General features: G+C 47.8%; 1 protein-coding gene across 1 annotated transcript in view; it reads left to right on the top strand.

The window, feature by feature from the left end:
• Positions 1 to 5,479: 5,479 nt before the first annotated feature.
• Positions 5,480 to 27,141, top strand: part of IRS1 (insulin receptor substrate 1) — a 59,046-nt gene continuing 37,384 nt past the window's right edge. Inside the window, exon 1 of the mRNA XM_054074594.1 lies at positions 5,480 to 9,928. Coding sequence (XP_053930569.1) covers positions 6,337 to 9,903 — 3,567 coding nt within the window. The 5' untranslated portion in view covers positions 5,480 to 6,336 and the 3' untranslated portion in view covers positions 9,904 to 9,928. The remainder of the gene's footprint in view (positions 9,929 to 27,141) is intronic.

Below are 27,141 nucleotides of genomic sequence, written 5' to 3'. Positions count from 1 at the left end.
AGTAAAAGGTACTGATGCAGTATCACCCATGTGAACAGGCTGCCCAGGGAGGTGGTTGAGTCACCACCCTTAGAAGTATTTAAAAGACAGGTGGATGCAGTATTTAAGGATATGGTTTAGTGGCAGGTAGGTATGGTTGGAATCAATCTCAGAGATCTTTTCCAACCTGGTGATTCTATGTGATCTCAAAAGACATTCCCTCCAGTCTAATACTTCAGTGAACTCTTTGTAAATCATGAAGTTTTGGGGATGGACTTATTTTGGTTCTTACTGTCTAGGAAGTGCAGGTTAGTAGATTGTGCTTCCTGACTGGGAAGAAGCTGAAGCATTGGAATAATAATTTCAAAACTGGAATATGCTTAGGTTAGTAATCCCCACTGTGTGCTGTGAATATGAATTGTTGAAATAGCTGTGCAGTGTGTCCCCCCCCCCCCTTCAATTAACTCAAATTTGAGTCAATTAATGGCTTACAAGTCACAGTAGTTCTTCCAGAAGGTTGCTGGACTATAGGAGGCTGTGCACAGCCCAGCCTGCGGGTGCAGTTGTGGAAAGTGTGAAGAGTTATCAATGAAGGAGTTGGGTGAAATTAATCTTAAAAGCATAAGCATGCGTGTGCTGTGTCACAGCATGGCCCACCTGGGGGGTGTTGGACAGGAGTGGGCAATGGCAGATGTGCAGAGGCATGAGCAATGGTAAGACCATGAATAGTGGTGCTTACCCAAAATGTGCTCCCAGCTGCTGCTGATCTCTGCCTCATGCAGAGCTGGCTGTGCTATCTTTGTATTGCAGGAACAGGCTTTCCCTCAGGTACTTGTCCTCTGATTCTTCAAGTCCCAGCATCCTGTGGCTATGAATTCACAGGTTCATTGACATTGTCTGAAGAACTAACTTTGTTTTAGTCCATGTATGTAATCTTTTGATTTGGAAAAATCAATCCTTCTCCATGCCAGTAATGATACCTCCAGGTATGTCACATCCCTCTCAAGCACGTTTTCCAGCCTGATAAATCTTAGTCTGCCACCTCAGTTTGAACTATCTTTGATCATCTACTCTTATCTTTCTCCAATTTAATTATTTAATTTCTCCAAGTTTAATGCTGTTTTCATGACCAGAAAGTAGAATTCTTCCACAGTAGGCAAGGACAAGGTGCACAATAGATTAAACATCTAAAAAAATGTCCTCGCTATTTTGTTTGCTCTCCTTTTCATGGTAATCCCTAATGTTCTATTTGCATTTTGACTGCATAAAAGCACTGAGCTGATGTTTTCATAGAGTTACCTCTTACAATTCCAAGATCTGCTTCAAAAGCAGCCATAATTAACTTGGAGCCTGTCACTGAATATGTAAAGTCAGAATTACATTTTCCTGTGCGTGTTTACACTTACCATTTCATTGCCTGGCATCACACTGTGTCATGAGGCTTTTCCACAACTCTTTGAACCTTTGGCAATTCTTTGACAGAGCAGAGATCAAGAAAATGTTTTCTGTTTGTGATCAGCAGGCCATGATTAAGCTTGATCCTGTGACACAAGTGAAAGCTCAAGGAATCCTGAATCACAGCTGGATCCTATGAAATGAGTCTGTGCCTTCCCAGGGTGATAAAAATCAATACATTTTGTCCACTATCACTGGGCATAAGTCAAGCCTTTAGATAAGCTCAGCTGCTAAATGCTTTGAAACACACAGTAGTACTCCTTTTTCTCTAAAAAACATCATTTACTCTTTTGCTCTGTTATCCCATTTTCAGTCCCCCGTTTCTGATTATCACAACTGAGAAATCAGTAATGATCAAACACCTGCAGTGCATCCTGCTTGGAAGAGGTCAGTCTGAGACCAGACTGCGGTGCAAAGATTCACAGCAAAGGCAGCTTCCTTAGGGCCGAAAGAAGGATCTCTGATTTCACGCTGCACACCTTCCATGCAGCTTCTGACACTGTGGACCCCAGCATACAGTTAGCCAACCTCAGTGGCACTTAGTAGGAACAGATGGGTGAACACAGCCAGGCTCCATTCACTCCTCTCTGGCACAGCAAGCAGACAGGTAGCTGATAGGATCCTGCAGGGATCAACACCTATTCTTGTTTCCTTCTGAATCTTGCTAAATACCACTGCAGGCAATAACATGCATGTTACCTTCTGCTTTCCCTGTCTTTCATGGTTAAACACTACGTCACCTAGAAGTTGAAATAAAGCTGACTAAGACCAAGACTTTCTACTACCACCAAATAACTGTGGGCAAACCCTTCTATTTGGCTTTCATTTTCATACCTCTGTGGACTTTGCCACAGCAGTAAAAAACAAATCAAAACCCCATGGACTTGTGAAACTCCCTTTCCCAGTCAAAAACTGCTTGAGACCATTGCTTTAAGCCATGCACAGACAAAAATTATTATAAATTGGATAAAAGATTCTGTAACTTCCCTTTTGAAATTCATGCTCCAGGCAATTTTGTCTGTGGCCAAGGAGACAGAATTAAAGCCAAAAAATAATTCTGTGAAGCATGGAAACCTTTTCTGAATGTATTACAAGATGGAAATCTGAAGATAATAGACGCAGAGCTGGAGGTTGACCAGTATTGTCTGGGAATTATCCAAGAGTACTGCTTAGCTTCCTGTTAGTTTAGTGATACGGCAGCGGGATATCTATATTCCCCAGTGGAAAGCATAGGAATGATGTTTTATCTTTTCTGGCTTCCTTTAATGGACACGTACTAAGGTACATAGGGAGGTAGAGAAATACAAAGAAGATATGATCTGTATGAATTGATAGTGGGGTTTTTTTTAAGATGAAAGCTGGTTAATTGATCACTAGAACATAAATATTTCATGTAATTAATACACATGGTCTGTCTAAATGCTGATACCAGTAAAACTGCTTTACATGTAAAGGATACACTGTAGAAAAAATCCTAATAAGCAAGCTATGAAATGATGACTTCGACTTTTCTAGTTCTCATTACTGTGATACTGTGGAATACAGCTGCTAACGATCAGATACGCTTACTGTTCATAATGTAACACATTTGAAGTTGCTAATTTGTCATTCTATGTCTGTTCTTGATTTGCCTCAAGATGACAGGAGTTGAGGATGTAAGATCTGTTGTTTTGCATTTCCACTGTAATCGTGATTTTACTACTCTTCCTTTAACAGAGAAATTAAGCAACTTGGTTTTTTAAGTAATGATTTAACTAGTTTAGAGCCAACCATGCTATTTTTTAAGGAGTTATGCAAGCTTCATCCTTACTGTTGAATGTAGAAAAGTAAATGCTGCAAATGAGCTTAAACAAATGAAATAGGCAATCAAACCTTGGAACAAGGGCCAGAATATAGCTGTGTCGATGTGACACGAGGTATGGAGAGCCAGGCCCTTCTCTATGGTGCCCAGCATCAAGACAAAAGGCAACAGGCATGAACTGAAAGACAAATTCTGTTTAAATGTAAGAAAAACCTTTCTTGCTGTGAGGGTGGTCAAATGCCGGAGTCGGTTGCCTGGAAAGGCTGTGGGATCTCCATCTGTGGAGATATTAAGAACCCAACTGACCTGACCAACTTGCTATGCTTTACTCTTCTTAAATTAGGGAAGCAGTCATGGTGCTAAGCCTGACAACATTCCAGAAGTGTTTGAACAACACCCTCAGACACATGGTGAGAATGGTGAGGTTGTCCTTGTGCAGGGACAGGAGCTAGATTTGATGATCCATGTGGGTCCCTTTGAACTGGTGACATTCTATGATTCTGTGGGTTCTCCATGTTTTTCTGCAACTGTTTCAGGGGAGCTTTCCACCTTTTGACCAGCCAGCTTCTCTTCTCAAATAATTGCAAAACCACGATCTCCCTGGTGACAAACTTGGTAATGCAGATGCATTAGAAAAAACCTCTCACTTGTTTATTCCACATTTGGACCAACCTAAATCATAGAATGGTTTGGGTTGGAAGGGACCTTAAAGCCCATCGAGTTCCAATCCGCTGCCATGGGCAGACACCTCCCACTGGCTCAGGCTGCCCAAGGCCCCATCCAACCTGGCCTTGAACACCTCCAGGGATGGGGCAGCCACAGCTTCCCTGGGCAACGTGGGCCAGGGCCTCCCCACCCTCATCGTGAAGAATTTCTTCCTCATGTCTCATCTAAATCTTCCCCCTTCCAATTTAAAGCCATTCCTCCTCATCCTATCACTCCGTGCCCTTGCAAAAAGCCCCTCCCCAGCTTTCCTGGAGCCCCATTCAGTGCTGGAAGCTGCTCTGGGGTCTCCCTGGAGCCTTCTCTTCTCCAGGCTGGGCAGCCCCAGCTCTCTCATAGCAGAGGTGCTCCTGCCCTCGCATCACCTTTGTGGCCTCCTCTGGACCTCTTCTAACAGTTCTATATCCTTATGTTGAGGACTCCAGGCGGAGCTTCAACAGAGCGGAGAGAATCGCCTTCCTCGCCCTGCTGGCCACGCTTCTCTTGATGCAGCACCAATCCAAAGGGAAGTATCCTGTGTTGCGTTTCACCCTCAAGAGCAGGTGTGAGCGCTCTATCCCGCTTTCGCCTCCCTCCAGCCGGGAGCAGCCGCTCTAGCTGGGCTGTGACCCCTCTGGAGACGGCGCTGCGAGAGGCGCAGCAGGAGAGCAAACCTGCAGGCAGGTCCCCTCTCTGGGCAGGAGATGGCGCGGGGCTGCTCGGGGCTGCCCTGGGGATGGCAGCATTGAGCAAGTTATTGAGGCTGGGCGGGCGGACCGCCTTCCCCCCCGCAGGAGGCAGGAGTCCCGCGAGCCCAAAATGGGGTTTAATTCAGCACAGAACGATTTGGGGAAACCACAGGGAACGATTCGGCGCTGCACGGGGAGAAGAAACTTCCTCCTGGGGACCCCGACAGCCCGTCTGGTCCTCAGGCACGGCTGAGCGGAGCCGGGGAGAGGGAGAGGGAGGAGGAGAGAAGGAAGGGTGAGGAGAAGAACGAGGAGTGAGGAAGGGGGGTGAAAAGAGGGAGGGCAAAGCATGCCGCCGAGCCCCCAAGCTCCCCGCCCCCTGAGGCGGTGGCGGCGGCTGTAAATAACCCGGCGTGAATGGCGCTTACGCCTCCTTACTACGCGCACACGCCCCCCCACCGCCGCGTAACCGACACGCGACAGCACCAATGGGAGTGCGGAGCCTCGCGGGCGGGGCGGGGATGGCTGCGCGGATCAGCCAATGGGAGCGCGGTGGGCGGGGCCATCCAGGAACTGCATCAGTGGGCGTGGCCACTCTGTGCCTGCCCCAATGGGAGTGCGGTGGGCGGGGCGCGGTGGGGCGGTGGCGCCAATGAGACGCGTTTCCCTGCCGTGGGCGCGGCCCGCGGTGGCGCACCCGCAGCAGCACCAATGGGAAAGCGGCGCCGGGCTGGAGGGGCGGGGCTTAAGCTCGACGAAGCCAATGGGAGCTCGTCGGGCGGGGCAGGGCGGGGCCCCCGCGGCCGTGCCAATGGGAGCGGGGCGGGCGGTGTCGCCCCCGCGGGCGCGCCGAGCGAGGGAGGGCGGGGAGCGGCGCGGGGCTGGCCGGGCGCCTGGCGGCGGCGGCGGCTCCGGGGATGGTCCACGCTCCAGCGCCGTCACGTGTCGTTCCGCTCGCAGCGAGCGGGTGGAGGGCGAGCGCGGCCGGCGGCTTCGGGGCGAAACTCGGCGAAGGAGCGGAGGGGACCGCGGCCGCCGTGCCCGCTCGCCCCGCCGGGCGCTGCCGCCTGGAATGAAGAGGAGGAGGAAGAGAGGATGCCGGAGCTCGGGCCGCCTCCCCGCCCGCCGCGCGTGGGAACGGCGCTTTCCCTGCCTAACGCGATGGGACTGAATGGGGTCGGCAGCCGCCGCGCCGGCTGAGCCCCGCCGCGTCCTTAGGGTTTTTTGCCCCTTCTTTCTAAGGCAGCGCGTGGTTTTGGGTGCAAACCCCGGACTTTGCAAAGCAATCTCCGCCCCCCAGTAGGATATTTAATCTGCAGGAGGCATCGCTGCGCCCGGAGCCGGGGAGGGGACCCCGCCGGGGGAAGATGCGTTTCTCCCTCCCGGCGCCCGCTCCTGGGACGGGACTCGGGTCTGGACCGCTCGGAACGGGACTTTTCCCCATCTGAGAGCGATTTGGGCATCGACAGCCACGGAAACTCCAATTCGGTGCTGGGAGCTGCGTCTGAGCGGCTGCTCCCACTCTGCTCCCGTCCTTCCAAAAAGGATCCCGAGCTATTTGCCTGGGGTGGTTTTTTTGTTGTTGTTTGTTTTGTTGTTTTTTTTTTTTTTAATTGTTGTTGCATGAATTTTATTTTAGGGGGTTGTTTCCCGCTGGTTTGGGGTCTTGCGGACTGCTAAGCCGCAGGGACGGCTCTGCCGCCTCTCGCCATGGCCAGCCCCACGGAGAATAGCGAGGGCTTCTTCTCGGATGTCAGAAAGGTGGGTTACTTGCGCAAACCTAAGAGCATGCATAAACGCTTTTTCGTGCTGAGGGCAGCCAGCGAGTCCGGACCCGCCCGGCTGGAGTATTACGAGAATGAGAAGAAATGGAGACACAAGTCGGGGGCCCCCAAGCGCTCCATCCCACTAGAAAGCTGCTTCAACATCAACAAGCGGGCTGACTCCAAGAACAAGCACCTGGTGGCCCTCTACACCAAGGACGAGCACTTTGCCATTGCAGCTGACAGCGAGCCCGAACAGGAGAGCTGGTACCAAGCGCTGCTGCAGTTGCACAACAGGGCCAAGGGCCACCACCACCTCCATCACCATCACCACCACCACCACCACAGCGACGTCACCTTCGGCAGCAGTGCGGGACTAGGGGATGCGGGTGAGGACAGCTATGGCGAGGTAGCCCCTGGCCCGGCTTTCAAGGAAGTTTGGCAAGTAATTCTGAAGCCTAAGGGCCTAGGCCAGACAAAGAACCTGATTGGCATCTACCGCCTGTGCCTGACTAACAAGACCATTAGCTTTGTAAAGCTGAACTCGGATGCTGCTGCTGTGGTGCTGCAGCTTCTCAATATCCGCCGCTGTGGTCACTCTGAGAACTTCTTCTTCATTGAGGTGGGGCGCTCTGCTGTCACCGGGCCCGGCGAGTTCTGGATGCAGGTGGATGACTCGGTGGTGGCGCAGAACATGCACGAAACCATCTTGGAGGCCATGCGAGCAATGAGCGAGGAATTCCGGCCCCGCAGCAAAAGCCAGTCTTCCTCAAACTGTTCCAACCCCATCTCCGTGCCCCTTCGCAGCAGGCACCATGCCAACAACCCTCCACCCAGCCAAGTGGGGCTCAGTCGCCGGTCCAGGACTGAGAGCATCACAGCCACCTCTCCTGCTGGTGGTGGGGGTGGAGGTACAGGTGGCAAACCCAGCTCCTTCCGTGTGCGAGCATCGAGCGATGGGGAAGGCACGATGTCGAGGCCTGCCTCTGTGGATGGTAGCCCAGTTAGTCCCAGTGCTAACAGGACCCATTCACATAGACACCGTGGCAACTCTAGGCTCCATCCGCCGCTCAACCACAGCCGGTCCATCCCAATGCCTTCCTCACGCTGCTCTCCTTCAGCCACCAGTCCAGTCAGCCTGTCATCCAGCAGCACTAGTGGCCATGGCTCCACCTCGGATTGCTTGTTTCCACGGAGGTCTAGTGCTTCAGTTTCGGGCTCCCCTAGCGATGGTGGATTTATTTCTTCTGATGAGTATGGTTCCAGCCCGTGTGACTTCCGCAGCTCTTTTCGCAGCGTGACCCCAGATTCATTGGGTCACACACCACCAGCTCGGGGTGATGAAGAGCTCAACTACATCTGCATGGGGGGGAAGGCCACCTCCTCTTGCTGCAGCCTGGCAGCCCCCAACGGCCACTTCATCCCACGCACATGCCACCCACAGCAGCAGGCCCGCTACCCTAGCACACCGTGCTGTCCTCGAGGTGGTAGCGAGGAGGTTGCTGACTTGGAGAAAACCTTCAGGAAGCGGACTCACTCTGCAGGCACTTCGCCTACCATCTCCCACCAGAAGACGCCCTCGCAGTCTTCGGTGGCCTCCATTGAGGAGTACACTGAGATGCTGCCTTCTTACCCCTGCGGTGGCAGCCGGCTGCCTTCCTACCGGCACTCAGCCTTTGTGCCCACTCACTCGTACCCAGAGGAGTGTCTGGAAATGCACCACCTGGACAGTGGCCATCATCGGACCAACTCTGCCCCGCACACAGATGATGGCTACATGCCCATGTCCCCCGGCGTAGCCCCTGTGCCCAGCAGTGGGGGCGCCCCCAAGGGTGGTGACTACATGCCCATGAGTCCAAAGAGCGTGTCGGCCCCACAGCAGATCATCAACCCTGGCAGGGGGGGCCGCCACACTCCGGCCACAGTGGACTCCAATGGCTACATGATGATGTCCCCCAGCGGCAGCTACTCCCCAGACAGCAGCTCTGCGGGCTACGGCAAGATCTGGACCAACGGCGCCGGCCACCACCCAAAACTCTCGGTGGAGAGCAACGAAGGGAAGCTCCCCTGCGGTGGCAGCGACTACATCAACATGTCCCCGGCCAGCGGCTCCACCACCAGCACCCCTCCTGACTGCTACTTCGGGGCTGCGGTGCAGCGGGGCGTCGAGGAGGCAACGACCCACGCCAAACCCATCTACTCCTACTTCTCGCTGCCGCGCTCCTTCAAGCACGTGCACCGTCGGGGCTGCGGTGGCGAGGAGGGCAGCCCGCAGCCCCGCGTCGCTCTGGGTTGTGGACGCCTCCTCTACGCCGCCGAGGACTCGTCCTCCTCCACCAGCAGCGACAGTCTGGGTGGCGTAGGTGGTGGCATCGCTGGTGGCGTTAGCGGCGGTGGTGTCGGTGGCACAGAGGGTGTCCCGCGGGTGCAGCCCCCGCGCACGGCGGACACGGCGGTGCAGACGCGAGGCCGCCCCGCACGCCCCACGCGGCTCTCGCTGCGCGGCCCTAAGGCCAGCACGCTGCCACGGGCACGGGAGCAGCCGCCGCTCCTGCTGCCCCCCGAGCCCAAGAGCCCCGGCGAGTACGTCAACATCGAGTTCGGCGCTGCCATCGGGAAGCCCCCTTTCCCCTCACCCGCGCCGGGTAGCGGCGGAGCCGAAGAGTACGTGAACATGGAGCTGCGGGCGCCCTGCCCCGGTGCGGAGCCCACGTCGCGGGATGCTCTAGGGATGCAGCTGCGGGGCGGTTGTCCCACCGACAGCGCATCCGTGCAGCTGCGGAGTGTTTGTCCCAATGACACCGCATCCCGGGATGCTCTAGGGATGCAGCTGCGGGGCAGTTGTCCCGCCGACAGCGCATCCGTGCAGCTGCGGAGTGTTTGTCCCAATGATACCGCATCCCGGGATGCTCTAGGGATGCAGCTGCGGGGTGGTTGTCCCGCCGACAGCTCGTCCCACCGCTCGCCCGCTCTCCTGCTCGGCTACGCCGCCGACAAACCCGCAGCGACGGCATCGTCGGCCGCCCCGGGGGCGCCGCGCTCCTCCTCCTCCTCGCTGCTCGGCGGCCCCGGCGCGGGCAGCGCCTTCACCCGGGTCAGCCTGAGCCCTGGGCGCAGCCGGAGCGCCAAGGTGATCCGTGCCGACCCGCAGGGCGGGCGCCGGCGCCACAGCTCCGAGACCTTCTCCTCCACGGGGCTCGGGGCTCCTTTTCCCGGCGTCGGAGGCACCGCGGGATGCGGGGAGGAGGCGAAGCGGCACAGCTCGGCTTCCTTCGAGAACGTGTGGCTGCGCCCCGCCGAGCGCCGGGAGCCCCCCGAGAACGGGCTCAACTACATCGACCTGGACCTGGGCAGGGGCTGCGCCCCCCGCCACCCCCGCCACCACCCCCGCGGCCCCGAGGGCAGCGCCCCAGCGCGGGGCCGGCAGCCAGCCCAGCCCCCGGGGCAGCCCCGCGCCGGCGACGATCCCAGCGCCTACGCCAGCATCAGCTTCCAGAAGCGGGACGAGGCGTAGGAGTCGGGACCCGCCGGGAAGGACGGTGAGCGCGGCGCCTCGGCCGGGGGAACGGTGGGGAGGGAGTGCAAGAGCCTGGGGGAGCGTCCTATCCCCGGGGGGGCTCCGGTGTCACCGTGCCTGCAAGGGGAAGGGGCTCCCGTGGGGCATGTAGAGCATCCTGCCCCGGGGGGGCTTAGATATCACCGTCTCTGGGGGTGGCAGTGGGTGCCGAGGGGCTCGCAGAGCATCCTGTCCCGGGGCGGCTCCAGTGTCTCAGTCCTTGCGTCCCGGTGTCACCGTCCCTGCAAGGGGAGGGGGCTCCCGTGGGGCGCACAGAGCGTCCTGCCCTGGGAGGGCTCCAGTGTCACCGTCCCTGCAAGAGGAGGGGCAGCCGAAGGTGTCGAGGGATTCCCTTGGGGCTGACAGAGCATCCTGCCCCGGGGGGGCTCTGGTGTCACCGTCCCTGCCAGGGGAACGAGTGGCAGTGGGTACCGAGGGGCTCACAGAGCATCCTGCCCCGGGGAGGCTCCGGTGTCACAGCATTTCAAGGAGAGGGGGTGGCAGTGGGTGCTGGCAGGTTGCGGGGTGCTCTTGCTCCAGGGAGGCTCCGGTGTCACAGTCTCTGCCAGGGGAAAGGGTGGTGGTGGGTGCTGAGGGGCTCCCATGGGGCTTGCAGAGCGTCCTGCCCCAGGGAGGCTCTGGAGGGTTCCTCACCCTGGTGTCCCAGTCCCTGCATGGGGAGGGTGGCAGTACGTGCAGGGGCCTCCCGTGGGGCTTGCAGAGCATCCTGCTGCAGAGGCTCCAGTCTCTGTAAGGGGAGGGGGCTCCCGTGCAGGCTCGCAAAGGCTGGGGCAGCGTCTTGCCCTGGAGAGGTGCTGCACCCTGGACTCACAGCCACCTCAGAGTGGTTTTATTGTGCATTTGGGCTTTGGTATCTGCACTGTGCTTTGGTGGCCAGAGCTTCCAGGAGCTGTCCCAGCTGCTGGCCCTCACCTGTACAGGGATGCCTGCCAAAGCACGCTTGGATGCCCCTGTTCAGACAGGGATACGATGCTGTGCTTACCGTGTTGCTGTGTTTATTTACTTTTCAGAAGTAGGTATGCTTCAAAAGTATGCGTAAGGAGAAAGAACAGTGAGTTAGCTATGATGTAGAAATGGTAAACTGCCATGGTAGTCCTAGTTCGGTCAGTAATCATGCCTGGTGGAGGGCGAAGCAGCCGGCCATGCCAGCTTTTGGTTCCCCATGTGCAGAACGCGGCTAATGGCAGCTCCCTGACAGGGCTGCCGTGAACATTGGTTCACTATGGTTTGGAAGGTGCGTTGAAGTTGAAAACAGCCCTCCAGGCTTTCAGAGCATCCCATTACTTGTGTTCCAGCTGATGCTGAGCCTGGCTGTCCCGTGCTTACAGCAGTTACAAACTGCATCAGGAAAGAAACCATGTGAGCTGGGGCTTTGGCAGTGACCGATGGGGTTCATTTTTCCTTGAAGCTTTTCATTTTTCATTTGGGAAACACCTTCCAGGCTGTTGCTCGTTGGTTACTGTGTGTAAGATGAGTGGGCGCCTTGTTGCAAGCAATGTGATGTTTCTGCTAGGAGGGAACTTCATGCAGCACATCTGTGTCTTGTTTAGAGCTCACCAAGTGCAGTGCACCTGTGTGAGGCCCTTCTTGAAAAGTGAGGACCCTTTTGGTGCAGGTAGGTGTTAGTAGGTAGCTACCCAGTTCACCTTGTTGCAACATGCGATTTTAGCAGTTTTCTACATACTTGAGCAGCAGCCGTTGCAGTAGTTCAAGTAATTATTATGATTACGTGTAATAATAAGGGTAAGAATCTCATACCACTGTTTGCATCTTAAGTGTAATGAACTGTATTCTGTATTGCTTGTTTGCTCTGCTCCAGGAAAGGCTGAGGGCTGGTTTTGCTGCAATGCCTGGGCTCCTGCCTTCACTGTTGTTCTATGTTGTGTGTCCTTATAATCTGAACAAAAGCGAACCCATCTCTTTATATTTGCTACTTAGCACTGCTAGAGCAACGCAATATTAGGTGTTAGTCTTTTGTGACCTATGAATGCCAGGTCAATTTCGAAGTTCAAGATAAAGTTTAAGATCAGCACAGATATTGCTGGTCTGGTTCAAACGGTAACTGGAAGGAAATGGTTATTTTTGTGGGTATCTGACAGGAGCATTATGGCTGTCCCAATGCACTGTCTGCAACCAAACTTACACTGCCACTCCCTTTCTCTGTTCTGGGATGTGCTTGCAAGACCCTGTCTAGACTGTCTTTGGGATGCTGCTAGGGCAGCGTTGGTGTTATGAACTCTTCAGGATTATTTTTTTTTGCCAGAGGATAAAACATGTTGTGCTGTATTTAAGTCACATTGCTAGAAGCATCACTTTGTCTCCTCTTTTTTGTGTCCTGAGATTGGGGGAGCAAGTGCAACAGAGAATCCTCTGTCAGCGTGTGGATAACTAATAAGCATGTGCAAGAGCATGAGAATGCAGGTCTGGGCGGGAGCAGTGTCATTACTGTTTACTTACACAGGTTTCTTCCCAAATGCACTGTTTGCTTTTGATGTAGACAACTTATTTAATTGATCACGTATGTCATCTTTAAAATAAAAGCTGTGGCAAGGTTCTCCGTCACGGTGGTAGGTAGATACCTGCTGTGATTATGTTGTGTAGAGGAAGATCAGGACATGGAAGACCTGATAGAAGAACATGCTGAAAAATACTATGCAGATGTTTTCCAGAGGAGCGTTGTGAAAGATACTGTCTAATAGAGTAATTGCTGTTTGAAGTCTGTTCTTATTTCCCCAAATTGGTGTTGGACTGAGCAAGCACAGCTTCTTCTGGGAGGCAGGGGACGAGTCAGGCTATAATTATATGGGGAGTTTGTAGCCATGGCGGTTCCCTTTCCCTTCCCATTATAAATCTATGTTAGTTCCTTGCAGCTTTCTCAGACATTAACCCTTTGAACTCTTCATTTTTCTGGGCTAGATTTCTTGCCATCAGCTGAAACTTTTCCTTGCAAAAATTCAGCCCAACCAGCTCATCTGTTGTTGAGTGTCTAAGGAAAAAAAATCAGCAATGTTTTGTCTGTGTTAAACCATTTTTTTATAGCTGTTTTTTTCACACGTCCTCATACCTTTTTTTTGCTTTGGAACTTAGGTTTGGCAGGGGAATGGGCCCATGTAGGTTGTACGTTATGCCATTCTTGAGAAAACCTGCCTGGAGGTGAGTGATTTACAGGCCTGCCAACATTCTGTTTGCACATGCCTGGAAAAGTTGGGAAGCACCTTCAGCTAAACTGTTCCCCTGTAAACTCTGTGTGCAGTGAGGGTTCTCCAAAGCTTTGGATGCCCTTTTCAACCAGCAGCTGAGCGGGTTGTGCTGCCTCAGCCAGCTTCCAGCTTTCCCCTGTGCTGCTCTTGGTGGCTGAGGCTGCTCAGGCTCTGCTGAGAGCAGAGAGGCTGTGGTCGTTGTTTCCCTGTTGGTGTCTGAGCAATGAAAGAGGAAGGGAAAGCTACTTGGTGTGTTTGCAGGTGCGATAGAGAGGAGAGAACGATCCAGACTTGGGAAAGGAAAGGTGAAGCTGCAGGTGTCAGAGCAAGGAGTAGGGAAGGCTGCATTAAGTACCCTTTCTTTGCTCTCCAGCTCTTTTGTGGATTGTTATTTACACTTCTAATCTCAGAAGTGGCAAAGGAACTGCGCATGCTTTGCTTACTCTTTTTTTTTCCCCCCTCCTCTCCATGGAGCAGCCTTCCACCACACGCCAAAGACCAAAACTACCTGGTTTATCCATTCTGGAATTTTCTGTTGTTCCAGACTACAAGACAGGGAACTCAAATGCTGGTCGTTCACCTCCTAATGGGTAAAATGATTGTTGCTGCTTTGCTGCAGGCTAGCTAACTCCTCTTTCCTGCTCCCCACCCAGCTGCCTCCAAGTTGTTCAGGCATCACATTCTGAAGTATTTTTAACTCCTTTCAAGTGTACTCATTTCTCCTAACATTAAAGATACTGGCTGAGATAGTCATGTTGTTTTCCAGATTTAATTAAAAATACACTTCTCTCGCTCCCTCAGCTTTCTTCTGCACTCTCGGATCCCATTGCTTTCCCTGTCCTATATCCTTGGCTGTTCCCTAACAGCTACCCCTGCCCTACCCTTTCTCACTCTCTTCTCCATTCCTGTCCCAAGTGTACCAAGTGCAGTCCTGCGTTCTCCCCTGCCCAAACAGTTCCCTCTGCTTTGGGTGACTGGCGCTGCGGTGTGTGCCTGGCCTCGCCGGTCACTCTTTGGCACTTGGATCTTCTGATGAGTGGACTTTTATGCTGCAATTGCCAAATCGTGCTGGGAAACACCACCCTGTGCCGTGGAGAAAGGAAGGCGAGAGCTAGGGAGAGCAGTGTTGCTGTGGGGCATTTTCCTCCTGCTTCGAGTTCTGTACGCACACGTGAGCAGATGGAATATGCCGTGGATCCTGCTGTTGGAATAGCTGTGAGAAGAGAAGGCTCCTCCATTGTCACAGTTTACTGCTTCCTCACAAGGGAAGGGGGAGGAGTGGACGCTGATCTCCTCTCTGGAGACCAATGATAGGACCCCAGGGAATGGCAGGAAGATATGCAAGGGAGGGCTGAGTTGGGTGTTAGGAAAAGGTTCTTCACTCAGAGGGTGGTGGAGCTCTGAAACAGCTCCCCAGGGAAGCAGTCACGGCAATGAGCCTGACAATATTCCAGAAGTGGTTGGACAACACGCTCAGGCACGTGGTGTGAATGTTGGACTTGCCCTGTGCAGGGACAAGAGTTGGATTCAATGATCTTTGTGGGTCCCTTCCAATTCAGGGTAATCTGTGAGTGTGTGATGGAGCAGGGGTTTTGGAGATGAATGGCTGACAGCCTGTGTTCTGAATAAACAGTAAAAAAACATCCCAGAAAGGAAACCCTTAGATATTGGCTCCGGAGAAACAGGAAAGTCTGTAGTAGGAGAGTAGCGTGAATCCAGGTATGTGGCTTTGATCTCCGGAGCTTCAAAGCAAAGCCATTATTCCCCTGCCTCATTTCCATTTCGTTGATGAGTCTGAGAACTCGTGAAAGTGAGTGCTAATAAGGTGGAATAGAACGTGTGCAGTGTGAGCAAGTGGTAACTTGGCTCGCTCGCAGCTTTAATGGTGCTGGTTTTACCCAGTGCATGGGTGGTGTGGGTTTTTTGGTGATGTAAGAAAGTGGAATACAGTACAATGGGAATACAGTACAGTGGTTGTTACGCCTTTTGTCTGCTTCCAGTTAAAGCAAAGCACTACCAAGGGGAAAAGCAAAACATTTGTTTGAGTCTCATGAAAATACAGATGATGGCAAACAGAAAATTACTCATGTAATTCTTGTATGGTGTATCTGGACTTTTTTTAATTGGGATATTGCTTCCTTTTTAATTTTATTTCTTGAATAGTTTTCGATAGTTGGTTCTGTTTCCTCAAGTTAAAAACTTAAGGTGGAGCAAGTGAAACAAATGCGAAAACGAGATGGAAAGTGTCCCTGCCCGTGGCAGGGGGGTAGAACTGGGTGATTCTTTAAGGTCGCTTCCAATCCAAACCATTCTATGATTCTTTGTGTGCAATTTAAATGAGTTTTTTGGGGGAGCTTCTTTCCAGAAACTGAAAGAACAGGAGGTTTTGCAGTTTTGGGTCAGCATCGAGGTAAATGCCAGTAGGTTGTGGAAGTTCTCCATGCTCTCTGAGTAGGGCTGTAGACAAAAGAGTGCATTTCTTCCTGTGGGCACATGCCAGGTTTTCCCCGTACCTAACTACTGGCCAAAATTGAGAGTGTCTCTCTGGATACGTGCATATTTGCAGTTCTCCTATTCCACACAGTTTATAGTTAACGTTTTTGGGGGAGAGGTGTTTGAGGATTCTTTGTTTGTTTGGGTTTTTGTTTGTAATTTAGACAGTAGATCAGCTCCTTTAATCTAGCTACATTAAATTGTAGTATTGATTACCACTCCCACCTTGATTTTAATCACAAGTTGCTTGTGACTTTACTTTCTGATTTTCCTGGCTTAAAAATTGGAGCTGTGTGATTTATAAATCATTTTAATTGATTATGAATTATGACCTGGACTTCTTTAGCACATAGGTTTCATATTTAATCAATGTTTAAACTATTTTCTGGATGTGCAAATGAAATTTGTAAGTGAAACAGGACATTGCATGACAAGGATTGTGCTCATTCCTAACTGGCACAGTAGAAAGATCACATGGTTCCTTAGGTAACACTCATAAATAGAGAATTGCAACTCTTGAATGAAATGCAGGAGTAGGAATGTTATTTGACCAGTATCTTCAGTTTAGAATCACAGAATGGTTTAGGTTGGAAGGGACCTTAAAACTCATCCAGTTCCAACCCCCCTGCCATGGGCAGGGACATCTCCCGCTGGACCAGGTTGCTCTAAGCCCCATCCAACCTGGCCTTGAACACTTCCAGGGATGGGGCAGCCACAGCTTCCCTGAGCAACCTGGGCCAGGATGTTGCGTTGTTTCAGGAATGCTTTATAATATCTGAAATGTTGATGTTCATTAGGACTATATAGTTTTCATGGCTTCATAAATACATGAATGCAAGTATAGAAAGTAAAAAGTGCTTGAATGTTCTTTTGAACAAGTTGCGGTAGCTGTGTAATGGCTTGGTTGTGAAGATGGTGGGGTGTTTTTTTCTAGTTTTTTGAAGCTCTGGATCAGTTCAGTGCTGATTATTGTGCAAATAAAATCATTAATGATCATAAACTTTAAAAAACAAATATTTTAATTTCCAATGGTATGGAAAAGAAATAGATATTTTCCAAAACTAATTTGACACTAGATTTTACCTCTGCGCCAAAGTAATTGAAAACTACTTATTGCGTTTGGCAGTTATGAAATACAGTCTATTAGAGATAGAGGGAAAAGGGGGGCAGTGCTGTTTATGGGGCTCAGACTGTGGCTAGAAGAGAGACTATGGGGTGCTGACATAAGCTAATGGGGAATTAGGGGTAAAGGCTAGACAGTAGTTGTAGAGACTGGTACAGGAGGAAGGTAGAAATGAGATAAATCACTTAGAGGATGCAGAAACTGTGGTCTGATGACATGGATGGAGAGAATGGCAAGTTCATGATCTGAAGGGAGTTGGGATGGTGATACGTGAAAGTTTGAGGATGAGTACAGGGAAATGTGGACAGCCTGGATACATAGAGAGAGGAGCTCATTTTGCATGGTACTGCAGTTTTCTGAAGGTGTTTTTACTTGTGTATTTTTCTTTTGATCTTTATTGCTGGGATAGACACTGTTTAGGAACTGCTTGTGTTCCTTACTTGTGATTAGATTGGATTTTTTTAATATTATTTGGATATTCTGCTGACCTTGACAGGATAATGTGCATAGTAAGGTAAGCAAGCTTTGCCTCCAGCTCTTCTTTCCTGAATTCTTTGTCTTGTAGCAGCATCCCTGTCACAGCTGCAGCAGTAAACCACGGATAGGAGTCAGAATTAAGACTGTGTGAATTTTAACATTAAACCCCCTTGGTTTTATGAAATACGTATAATGAAAAGATAACTATATTCTCACAAGTTTATCTTTTAGCTGCACTATTTTTCTTTTTTATCACTAGAGTTCTGTACGCTCTAGTATTTGGACAGTTATAAATTTGATTAAAAATGTGGTTCATTAATTTCAGAATTTGTCTTATGGATTAATAAGTATAGATTCCTGTAAAATTTAGTTTAAAAAATATCTTCTGAAGGAAAATTTCAAATGGCAATATTATCTTGGCTTGTTACGGGAGGTCCTGTGCTTTTCATTTTGTGGTAAAAGCTACAACACAAATACATTTAATATTAACAATTACTTCTGGATTTCCAGTTTGTCAGAATACTAAAAGCTGGCTTTTCTTTGTCTGTATGTGAGCTGATGTGCTAGAGTACCCATTCATAAAAGTCAGTAGCATTATTCTATTTTTACATCATTCTGGGTGTTTGATAAATGGTACTCGTGATGATTATTGTTTTGAGTGCATGAGACGGAGGGAGTAAAGGAGAGGCGTCAGTAACTTAAACTTAGGAGTCTTTTTTCTTTTTTTAACAGCTTTACACTGTGCTTACAGAAATGATGAGAAATATAACAAAAGCCAAGGTGTGAACAGATAAAGGAGATTTAAATAAGCTTGGCACTCTTAACTAACTAGAAGATGTCTTGATATCTCTCTCTCTGATCATGCTTGACATATTTAGGTCATGTTCTTTGAAGACTATTATTAGAGATTTAACCTTGGGTAATTGCAAAGTGTATTTCCTTCAGAGTAGTTTTTGATCAGGCAGGTGAGACAGTGAAAGTTTGTGTGTTAAACTGCTTGTAATAATTTGGGAGTCTAGTTAAAAGAGTCAGTGTCAGCCACCTGAGCCATAAGGTGAAACGTACCCTTCCTGTGGCGGCTCACAGAAGATTTTCCTGCATACATTTTGTCAGCTGTTGTAAAATACCATTTTTTTTTGGAAGCTGGGGATGTGGGAGAAGTGACCTGTTAAAATTTCAGATAAGATTCGCTTCAGGAAGAATGGAATTCTGTTGTGCACTTTACAGCTGGTAGAGCTGCTGAAGTGTACTTGTACATTTGAACTGTCTGATGGTATGTGTTCTAAAATGCAGGAAGGTAAGTAGCCTGGGAACATCTACAACTTCTATTTACTGTGTTTCTTCTTTTTTTTAATCCCCCCCCAGTCCATGTAAGTTGGATATTTGTAACCCATCGGGGCAATTAAGCATTGCATAAGCTTCCCTTGAATAATTCTCTGTGAGTAGAAAAAAACATGCGTTATCTATCAGCTTGGTTTCCTGCTGAGTTTCAGCGGTCTGGCTTTCAGTGTGGTGCACAAATATTTGTTAAGACGTACCTATGGGGCAGGAACTCCATAAGCTGGCTTTGACAGTCAATCAGATGCCTGACTGGTCTGTGCATGGGAGCTTTACTTCAATGGAACAGTTCCCCAAAGGAGTAAGAAGCTCAAACATACGGATGGAAGAGACTAAGCCAGTGGTTGTATGGTTTCCTTCTGCCCTTAGTTCACTGAATTGTAGACTTAAAAAAAACCCTACAAACCCATCCCAAAGCTGCCCTTCGTTCTCCTCAAAAGTTCTGGGATGTCAGTATCTCCCCAGTAACATTCATGTTTAAATACTGTGCCCAGAGTTGTGGAGAAGACTTGTCTTGGTCTTGCGAATCAGGAAGCATAGATGGAGGCAGAAGACTGAGTTCATTGCTTCTCTTAGGGCGCATCTCAGCTGAGGTTTCACTGTTTTGTCAGGTTTTTAAGTGACTGTAGAGGATTGAGAGGGAGGTGGGCAGCTTGAAATACCGTGGTTGAAGCTGTGACTTGCTTGCTGCAGTTCTGACTTGAGCTTCCCGTGCCCTGTGCTGTGTATGAGAGATGCAAAAAGACATCTAGAGTGATTGCTGACGTGTACCAGTGAGGGGATCTTTTCGATTAAAACACTGGATAGTAATTAATCTTCAGCATAGCTGCCCTTCATTTGAAGAAGAGATTGCTGTGTTAGAAAAGGAGATTTTAACCCCTAGAGACAAACTGGGAGCTTGGAATCCCTTTCTGTGCATTGTGCGTTGTGGGAGTGCCCAAGCATAGGTAACATTTAGTCATTTGCAGAAATACCTTGTATTGCTCATTTTGGTGGGAACAAAGATCTGTAGAATGGCTGCATGAAGGGAAGAGTGAGCAATCTGCTCCTTTTTGCAGTGAGGGTAAATTCAAACAGAACCATTTTAATCTGGTGAAAATGAAAGCAACTAATTGAAAACCTTAGGAGGATGAAAATATATTTTGGGTAGGTAGGAGCTTCTTTGCTAAAAGCAAAAACCAAAAATGCCTTTCTTTAACCTGCTACATTTACCCTATTTCTCTTTTTGACTCCTTTGCTTGCAAAGCACAGTGACAGCATTACCGCTGTTGTGCTTTCCTGGGTTGTGGTATTTTTAGCACCTGATCCACTTTTGACTGTCGGAATTGCAGACAAAGTTGATTTTTTTTTTTTTATTTTTTTTTTTTAACTGCAGCATAACAGTTTGTTGCCCTATGAGAAACAAAGGGAAGTGCACGAGTACTAAACAGTTAATTGCTTGATCACATTTCAGGGAGCTCAAAGCCACATCCAGTCTGGCCTTGAACACCTCCAGGGATGGGGCAACCACGACTTCTCAGGGCAACCTGGGCCAGTGTCTCTCATAGTGTCACTCTCATAGTGAAGAATTTCTTCCTAATGTGTAATCTAAATCTTCACCCTTCCAGTTTAAAGCCATTCCCTGTCATCTCAAAAAGTAGGCTGGCTGGCACATCCAAGGTGTGCTCCTGCCAGGTGTTGGGCAGATTTGAACAGCTTGCTTTACTGCAAAAGGTGTTCTCGCCTCAGCTGCCTTTACTCTCATCTGTGTCCTCCTGCTGTTGTCTTTGTACTGGTTGCATACAAGTAAATGACAACTATAGTTAGGCTGAAGTATTATTTAGTAACTGTTTATATTCCCTCATTTTGCACGTGATGGCATTCAGATTTCTGAGAAACAGTGAAGTGATATGTATTAAAAGAAACTTCGTTTGTTTAGGAAGCAGTGGGTTGAAAACTGTAAATATTTTTCTCATTGAAAGTTAATATTTGTTCTAGTTCAGTATTTTGGAAATACTAGTGTATTTCGTTGACTTCATCATCATCATCTGGTGAATGTGATACAGAATGTTCTTGAATTCCTTGGATATCTTGATATAGGTAGATAGCTGTGTGTGATTTATGTTTATCTTACCAGTTTGAGATGAAAACAGAGGCAGATGAAACTAAAGAGAAGCACAGGGATGGCAACCAAACAGTTCCAAATCATCCCTCTTCCTTTCACAACTTCTGTGTACGCTTCTCCATCCCACGGCGACTTATTGGGAGCAGACGTTAAAGAACTGATACGGCGACTTATTGGGAGCAGACGTTAAAGAACTGCTACCTGCTAGCATCCGTGCTCTGTGTAGGAATGCTACTTTAAACATGGAAATGGTGAGACTTGCTTCTTACTTGGGTTAACATAGCTAATAATTTATATGCAGCACAGTCGTGAATACTTTAAACAATTTAAGGGTTCTTCAAAGTGAAACAAAACTCTCAAAAATATTTTATTCTTTTCTGTATGAAACGTCTTTCCTTAGCAAGCTCTGATACAAGGGAAAAGCCCTTCTGAAGGTGTGCAGGCATGCAGCTAGGGCATGTTTTTTCAGGCCTTTGAACTAGGTTAGGAATGTGTCTCAAGATGGAAGAATGAATAGTTACTTGGTGCTTTTAGCCTCCGGGCTTGAAAATCGGGTGAAGAATGTTATTGCGTCTTCAAAGCCTGTTTCACACAAGTCTTTGTTGAGCAGGAACTTGGAGAGTCTTTGCATTATCATGCACACAACAAAACCAGCCAGCCACCCAGTTTGATCTCATTGGGGGGTGGTGGTGAGGTGTTTCTTCACTAAGAAGGCTCTGGAAAAAGGGGTGCATATTCTTAATTAGGAAGTGCCCTTTAAAGTGAAAGGGTTACCAACACAGACATTTACCAGTTTGATAAATCTCTCTAATTATACTGATGCAATTCTCCACCTGCACATCCCCTCTTTTCCCTTCCTCTCCATGTAGGGCTTTCCCAGCAAGAGAGCAAATATTTACACTTCTTTTAATTTCTGTTTTGACCCGGAGGTGGTGGTAGCACATCCCTGGAGAAGGCAAGGTGGAGTTGAGAAAGTGTGGTGGTTCAAGTTGAAGGAATTTTTGTAATGCTTTCTCAAAAATAAACCTGTGTCCAGGACTGAGTGGGCCGTAATACACTAATCTCATCTAAATTAAAACAGACCTTTCAATCGATGTAACTATCAAGCGTTCAGAGGAAATAAAACCATTGCTCTGGTGAACTTTTGGTGGCGGAGTATCCAGAATCAGGACTTGAAGTGCTAAAAACTCATTTTTGAGAACATCAGCTGCCTCAGCAGATAGCCAGAGACATTCGTTTTCATTTTAGTATATGACCGGCTTAATGGCACAAGTAGTTTGTGCAAAGGTGAGTGAGAGACACTGGAACTGAGAAGACAGGAAGCTGGATTTAATTTCTAAATTTTTTAATTAAATAAAAACCCATGAACTCTACTAAATCTGAAACGAAGTCCGTAGTAGCCAAGACCACACAATTTCACTGACTAAATAAAGAGGAGGCTTTAAGAAAAAAAAACGGAATTGTCTTTAAATGCGAGGTTTCTTTTGTTAAGTAACATCCTTATGCGTTCAGGATATTTTGTTAGTTTTTAGTTAACTGGTAACTAAATACAAAGCATCTTATTTTACGGTTTCATCCTGATTTTCATTCAAACACAGCCTGAAAAGTCGTAAAATGTGACTAGCTAGTATATAGTGACCTGTATCAGTCATTAATTTGATGTCACAAATCTGCATAAATGTACAGTAATGGTATTGTCTAACTAGATACTATACCAAATCCTACATTAAAAGGTTATCTTGCAGATTGGCATGATTTAGTGGTTTGAGAATGACCATTAAGAATATAAAAAAAGATGCGTTTCCTCATTTGCTAATCTAAATTTGATTATTTTAATCACTTTAATTTGGATTAATCTGCCATGAAGCCAAGTGTCAGTATATACATGATAATTAAATATATTTGAACTGACGTGATTGTGCAGAAATAAAGTGTAGGCACAGAAAAGACCTGGTTACAGGACCTCAGCTGATCCAGAGGAGGAGGAGCAGACAGTACATGAAGTCGTAGGAGGTTGGGAGGGTGAGAGAGGAGGACAAGCCCACAAGTACAGAGAAATGGTGGTTAAATGTATTGAAGGGCAAGAGTGATGGTCAGACTGTGTAAGTTGGCTGGCCAGTTGCTGTGCCTTCTGCAAAAGGAGTTTCAAGAAGTTAAAGAAGGCAAAGTTGTGTAGGAAGGGATACAGGGGCTGAGTGAGCAGGAGAAATTGGGATAATGCTGGGAAGCTCAGATTTCAGTTGATGTAATTGGGCTCTAATGGCTTGAATGATTCATTATCTCTGAGCTCTATAGGCTGTTAGAGAGTTTTAAACATAGGTATGAATGAATTTAGTTATGCTGATAACATTGTGGGATTGTAGTAGTGGAAAAGCATTGATATGCCAAAAATTGTTAGAGGGGAAAAAAACGTGTAAGATGTTCGTCACATTTGTGAAAACATATTTTGGAGGAAGGTTTGAGTGATGATTGTTCTGCATGACCATGCGATGACGGTTTCTCATCTTGGTGGGGAAGGGGAGGAATCCTCTCTTGAAGTAAATTGCTTGAAGTCAGTGAGACCAGGGCAACATCCCTCCTTTTAGAATGTGTCCCTTTAACTTGTTTTCACTTTCTGTTTTTCTCCTGTAAGCTGCTACTACACTGTTCTGTTTGAATTAATAGCAAGTCCCCATTAATTTTAACTAGCTATAGTAATGAGTTAGTTTTAAAGTGCTACAAAATGATCTGTAATTTAATGTCTAATTTTCCTCTTACCTTGGGTATTTTATCTTTTCCAAAGATTCTTCTCCTGAAGTCTGGTGAGACGTTTGATCTGTCTTGATTCATGCTTGTTTACTTCTGTGTTTGTTAGAGTAGCTCATCAGCTTTTATTCCTTTATCAAAAAACTCCTTTGTGCTTTATGGATTTGGGTCACATTTCAGCATTTGCATTTAGGTTGAAGGAACAGGTAAAAGCAAAAGATTTTTAGCAAGACTGCTATACTCTTAGAATAAACAGGACTACAGAACACTTATTGATAACCTTAGTGTTAGAGATCTCCTGTTGTTTCCATAGCTTTGCAATCTGTTTGTGTTTTTAACGGATACACTCTTACAGCAGCTTCTTAATGATCTTCACTGTAGCTTGTTGAAGGTTTTTCTTTTCTTTTTGTGAGCTCTGGAGTGATACAAATCACTCTCTGGAATCTGTTTTCACGTCTCCGGCTTGATCTGCATATCCTATAGGCATACTTAAAACTTCTGCTGTGTTTTGACTTCCTCCGTTCTGAGTCTTTAGGCTTGGTTCGTGCAGGCAGGTATGATGGATTTAAGGCCAGAAGGAGCTGTCCTAAGTGTGGATAATCATCCCACTTTGGAAGCAGAATGCAGGGCACAGCTTTGCCATCAGTTTAAAGTAACTGAAGGTCCCCCTGTTGTTGCTGTTTCCTTGACGCCCGTTTTTCTGGAGAGTTGGTGTTGGCATCACCTGTAGTTGCTCGCAGGTGATGGTGCACGGGGGCAGTTGGAAATATAATTAGGAGGAAACGCGAGACCATTTCTCTAGAGAGCAGCTTTCTTTTAGTTTGTTTCAATCCAGCTGTGAAACCTCATCTGTAGTATTCTTTCAGGCAGCATTCAAACTTCTTTTTTCCCCAATCTGGACTTGGGTTATTTAAAACTTCAAGTAGAACGCCTTCTGTGATTAATGCCTTATACTGTCCTTGAAAATGCAGACGTCTTGGCCTACACTGCTGCTGATTCTGGTCTGGGTTCTCCTTTTGCCAATGGCAAAAACTGTGTTTGAAGTTGCCTGCCTGCTCAGTTGCTGTGGAACTGTGCTGTTAGCGAGGTCTGATCCTGACCAGCATGAGTTTGCTGGGACCTGTTGCACCACCAGCCCCACTGCCCAGAGGCCTTTGCAGCTTGTGCTGGGTTAGAACAGAGAGGGTTTGTCAAAATTGCTTTCATAGAATCATTAAGGTTGGAAAAGACCTCTAAGATCATCCAGTCCAACCATCAGCCCAACACCACGGTGCCAACTAAATCATGTCCTGGAGTGCCATGTCTACGCATTTTTTCAACCCCTCCAGGGATGGAGGCTCCACCGCTGCTCTGAGCAGCCTCTTCCAGTGCTTCACCACTCTTTTGGTAAAGAAATTTTTCCTAATATCCAATTTAAACCTCCCCTGGCACAACTTGAGACCATTTCCTCTTGTCCTATCACTTGTTACTGGGGAGAGGAGACCAGTGCCCACCTCGCTACAACTTCCTTTCAGGTATTGTAGAGAGCAATAAGGTCTCCCCTCAGCCTCTTCTCCAGGACATGCTGGACATGCTCCAGCAGGTCAATGTCTTTCCTGTACTGAGGTACTACTTTTAAGTGTGAATGCAGTATAGGTGTTTTTATGCTGTTGAAAGAAACACTTCTCAATTTTGGCTTGGTTTACTTCAGGTGAAAAATAATAAGCTGTATGTGAGAAAAGGCATCTTTTCCTGGCAAACCTGCACCTGCTGCTTTAGTATTCATACTAGTTTAGCTGTAGTCATAGTTTAGGTTTAATTAGTCATCTTCTCAAACAGACCTTCACCACCAAAACCAAAATCCAAACTGTCAAATTATCCTTTCTAGCTTAGATAAGGTCATATGTCTGGGGAAAACATGTTCAGGTGAAAATGAGAATTCTCTGTAGTGGAGTGGCTTCAGGCAGCAGCATTTCAGAGCTGGTAGAGCTGGTCCCGGTATCGTGAGAGAAACAAGCGGTGTTCCCACCTTTCTGCCCCCAGTTCAAACGTAGCGACGATAGGAGGATTCAATAAGTAAGTGACTCTGATAGAAGGAAACATCAGTCTCCTTGAAACATTTCCTACTGATGTCCTAGCAGCTCAGGTGAGTCTGGGCAAGAATATTTTTGTTCTTTTATTAAAAAGTCTTTTGTGTGTTGTCCCCTGTGGTGTGATACAGAACTGAATGCATGTTGTCCAGCAGATGCATGATTGTGAGAAAACCCCTTGCTTTTAACTATTTGTTGAACTTCTAACATTATGATCTACATGAGGAAGTAACCTCTTAAAGACAGCTCTGCCTTTCCCCTGTTTCATACAGTGTTTCCAGATGTATTTGAGTACAGTTGGAGGATTAAAATGCTCCAAGCGCTATTACAGTCATCTGTAGCTTGGCAGGTTTTTTTTTCCTTTGCCTCAATTTTCTGTTGCTTTCTGTTTTAAGCCTTACTTATTAAGAAATGCTACTGCGTTCTGTTTGTTTTTTTCAAACTACGGTGTGGTTTATTTGGCAGGAGAGGGGGAAGGTTAAAGTTTCTTCTTACCTCCTCCCCCTCTCTCCAGTGAAATTTTTGATTGTTCTGTTTAATGAGTCATTTTCTCTTCAGCTGAAGTTAATTTAGTGGCTGGTCCAAACAATGAGTATTTTCTGAGCAAGGAAGTGAGGGAACTTTAGTTCTTTCTCCCATTGTTTTTTTTTTTTTAATATAAAGGTGCGTTTTGGATGTTTTTAAGAAAAATACGGAAGAGAACACAGACACAGGTTTTGTACTTCTTTGGGAAAAGAGCCTTAAATTTTGTGTTGCATGTTGCATGAGCTCGATTTACTGTGTTCAGGATACATTCCTCCTCTCCATAGACTCGTAGGAAGCCACCCAATCCAGATGTGAGAGTAGTTTTCTTCCACCTTAAGTAGCTCTGGCAGTGCAAATATTTGGCATCTTCTAGTGAGAGTGTTTGTCAATGACAGGATTCCCCCAAGTTCATCCTGCTTCTGCAGCTGTAGGTCGCACACCACGTTCTTTTCAGTTGCCATCTGACAGTTTATTATTGGCAATGGTAGGAAATCAGAAATAAGAAAAGCTGGACCAAAACATCCAACATGTTGTTTCAGGTCTTCAGTGTTAGTTCAGTTCACCTGTGCTGCGTGGTGGCATCTCCTTCCTGAGGGCTACCCAGCTTTATCGTCTGCTGGAGACACCTCTCCCTAGGGTTTCTTCCTTGCACCCATATGCACCTTTGGATCTGCGCGCAGTTTATGTTGCAGTGCCTTGGAAAAATAGGCTTAGTTTTGATTTCTCTGTACCACAGTTAAATTTTTAAGCCATCCCTGAAGGGATGACTTTGCAGCTGTGTTTGCGTGCAGTTGGAGGCATTTTATGATTTCCGAATTGGTAAAAAAAAAATCTCTTGATTTTACTGGAGCAGAGTTTTCTCGGTAGTTTAGACAGAGTAGAGGGAAGTAGGTGGTAGGGCTTGCAGTGCTGTAGTGCTGCTCTATGTTCAGAAACGGTTCTTTATCATCATTTAAAAGCTAATAGCAAATGCTATTGAACTCTTATTTTCTCTAATTCTTTCTTTCCTGCAGAAGTGCATGTGTGCATTAGAGTGAGTCGTGTGCTTTGTACCGTTCAAGCCAATCTGCCCAAGAGCATTGTTTCCCAGAGAAAAAGGGT

The sequence above is a fragment of the Cuculus canorus genome, chromosome 9 (assembly GCF_017976375.1).
Source record: "Cuculus canorus isolate bCucCan1 chromosome 9, bCucCan1.pri, whole genome shotgun sequence".
Lineage (NCBI taxonomy): Eukaryota > Metazoa > Chordata > Aves > Cuculiformes > Cuculidae > Cuculus > Cuculus canorus.
This window is presented reverse-complemented; position numbering and strand designations above follow the sequence as displayed.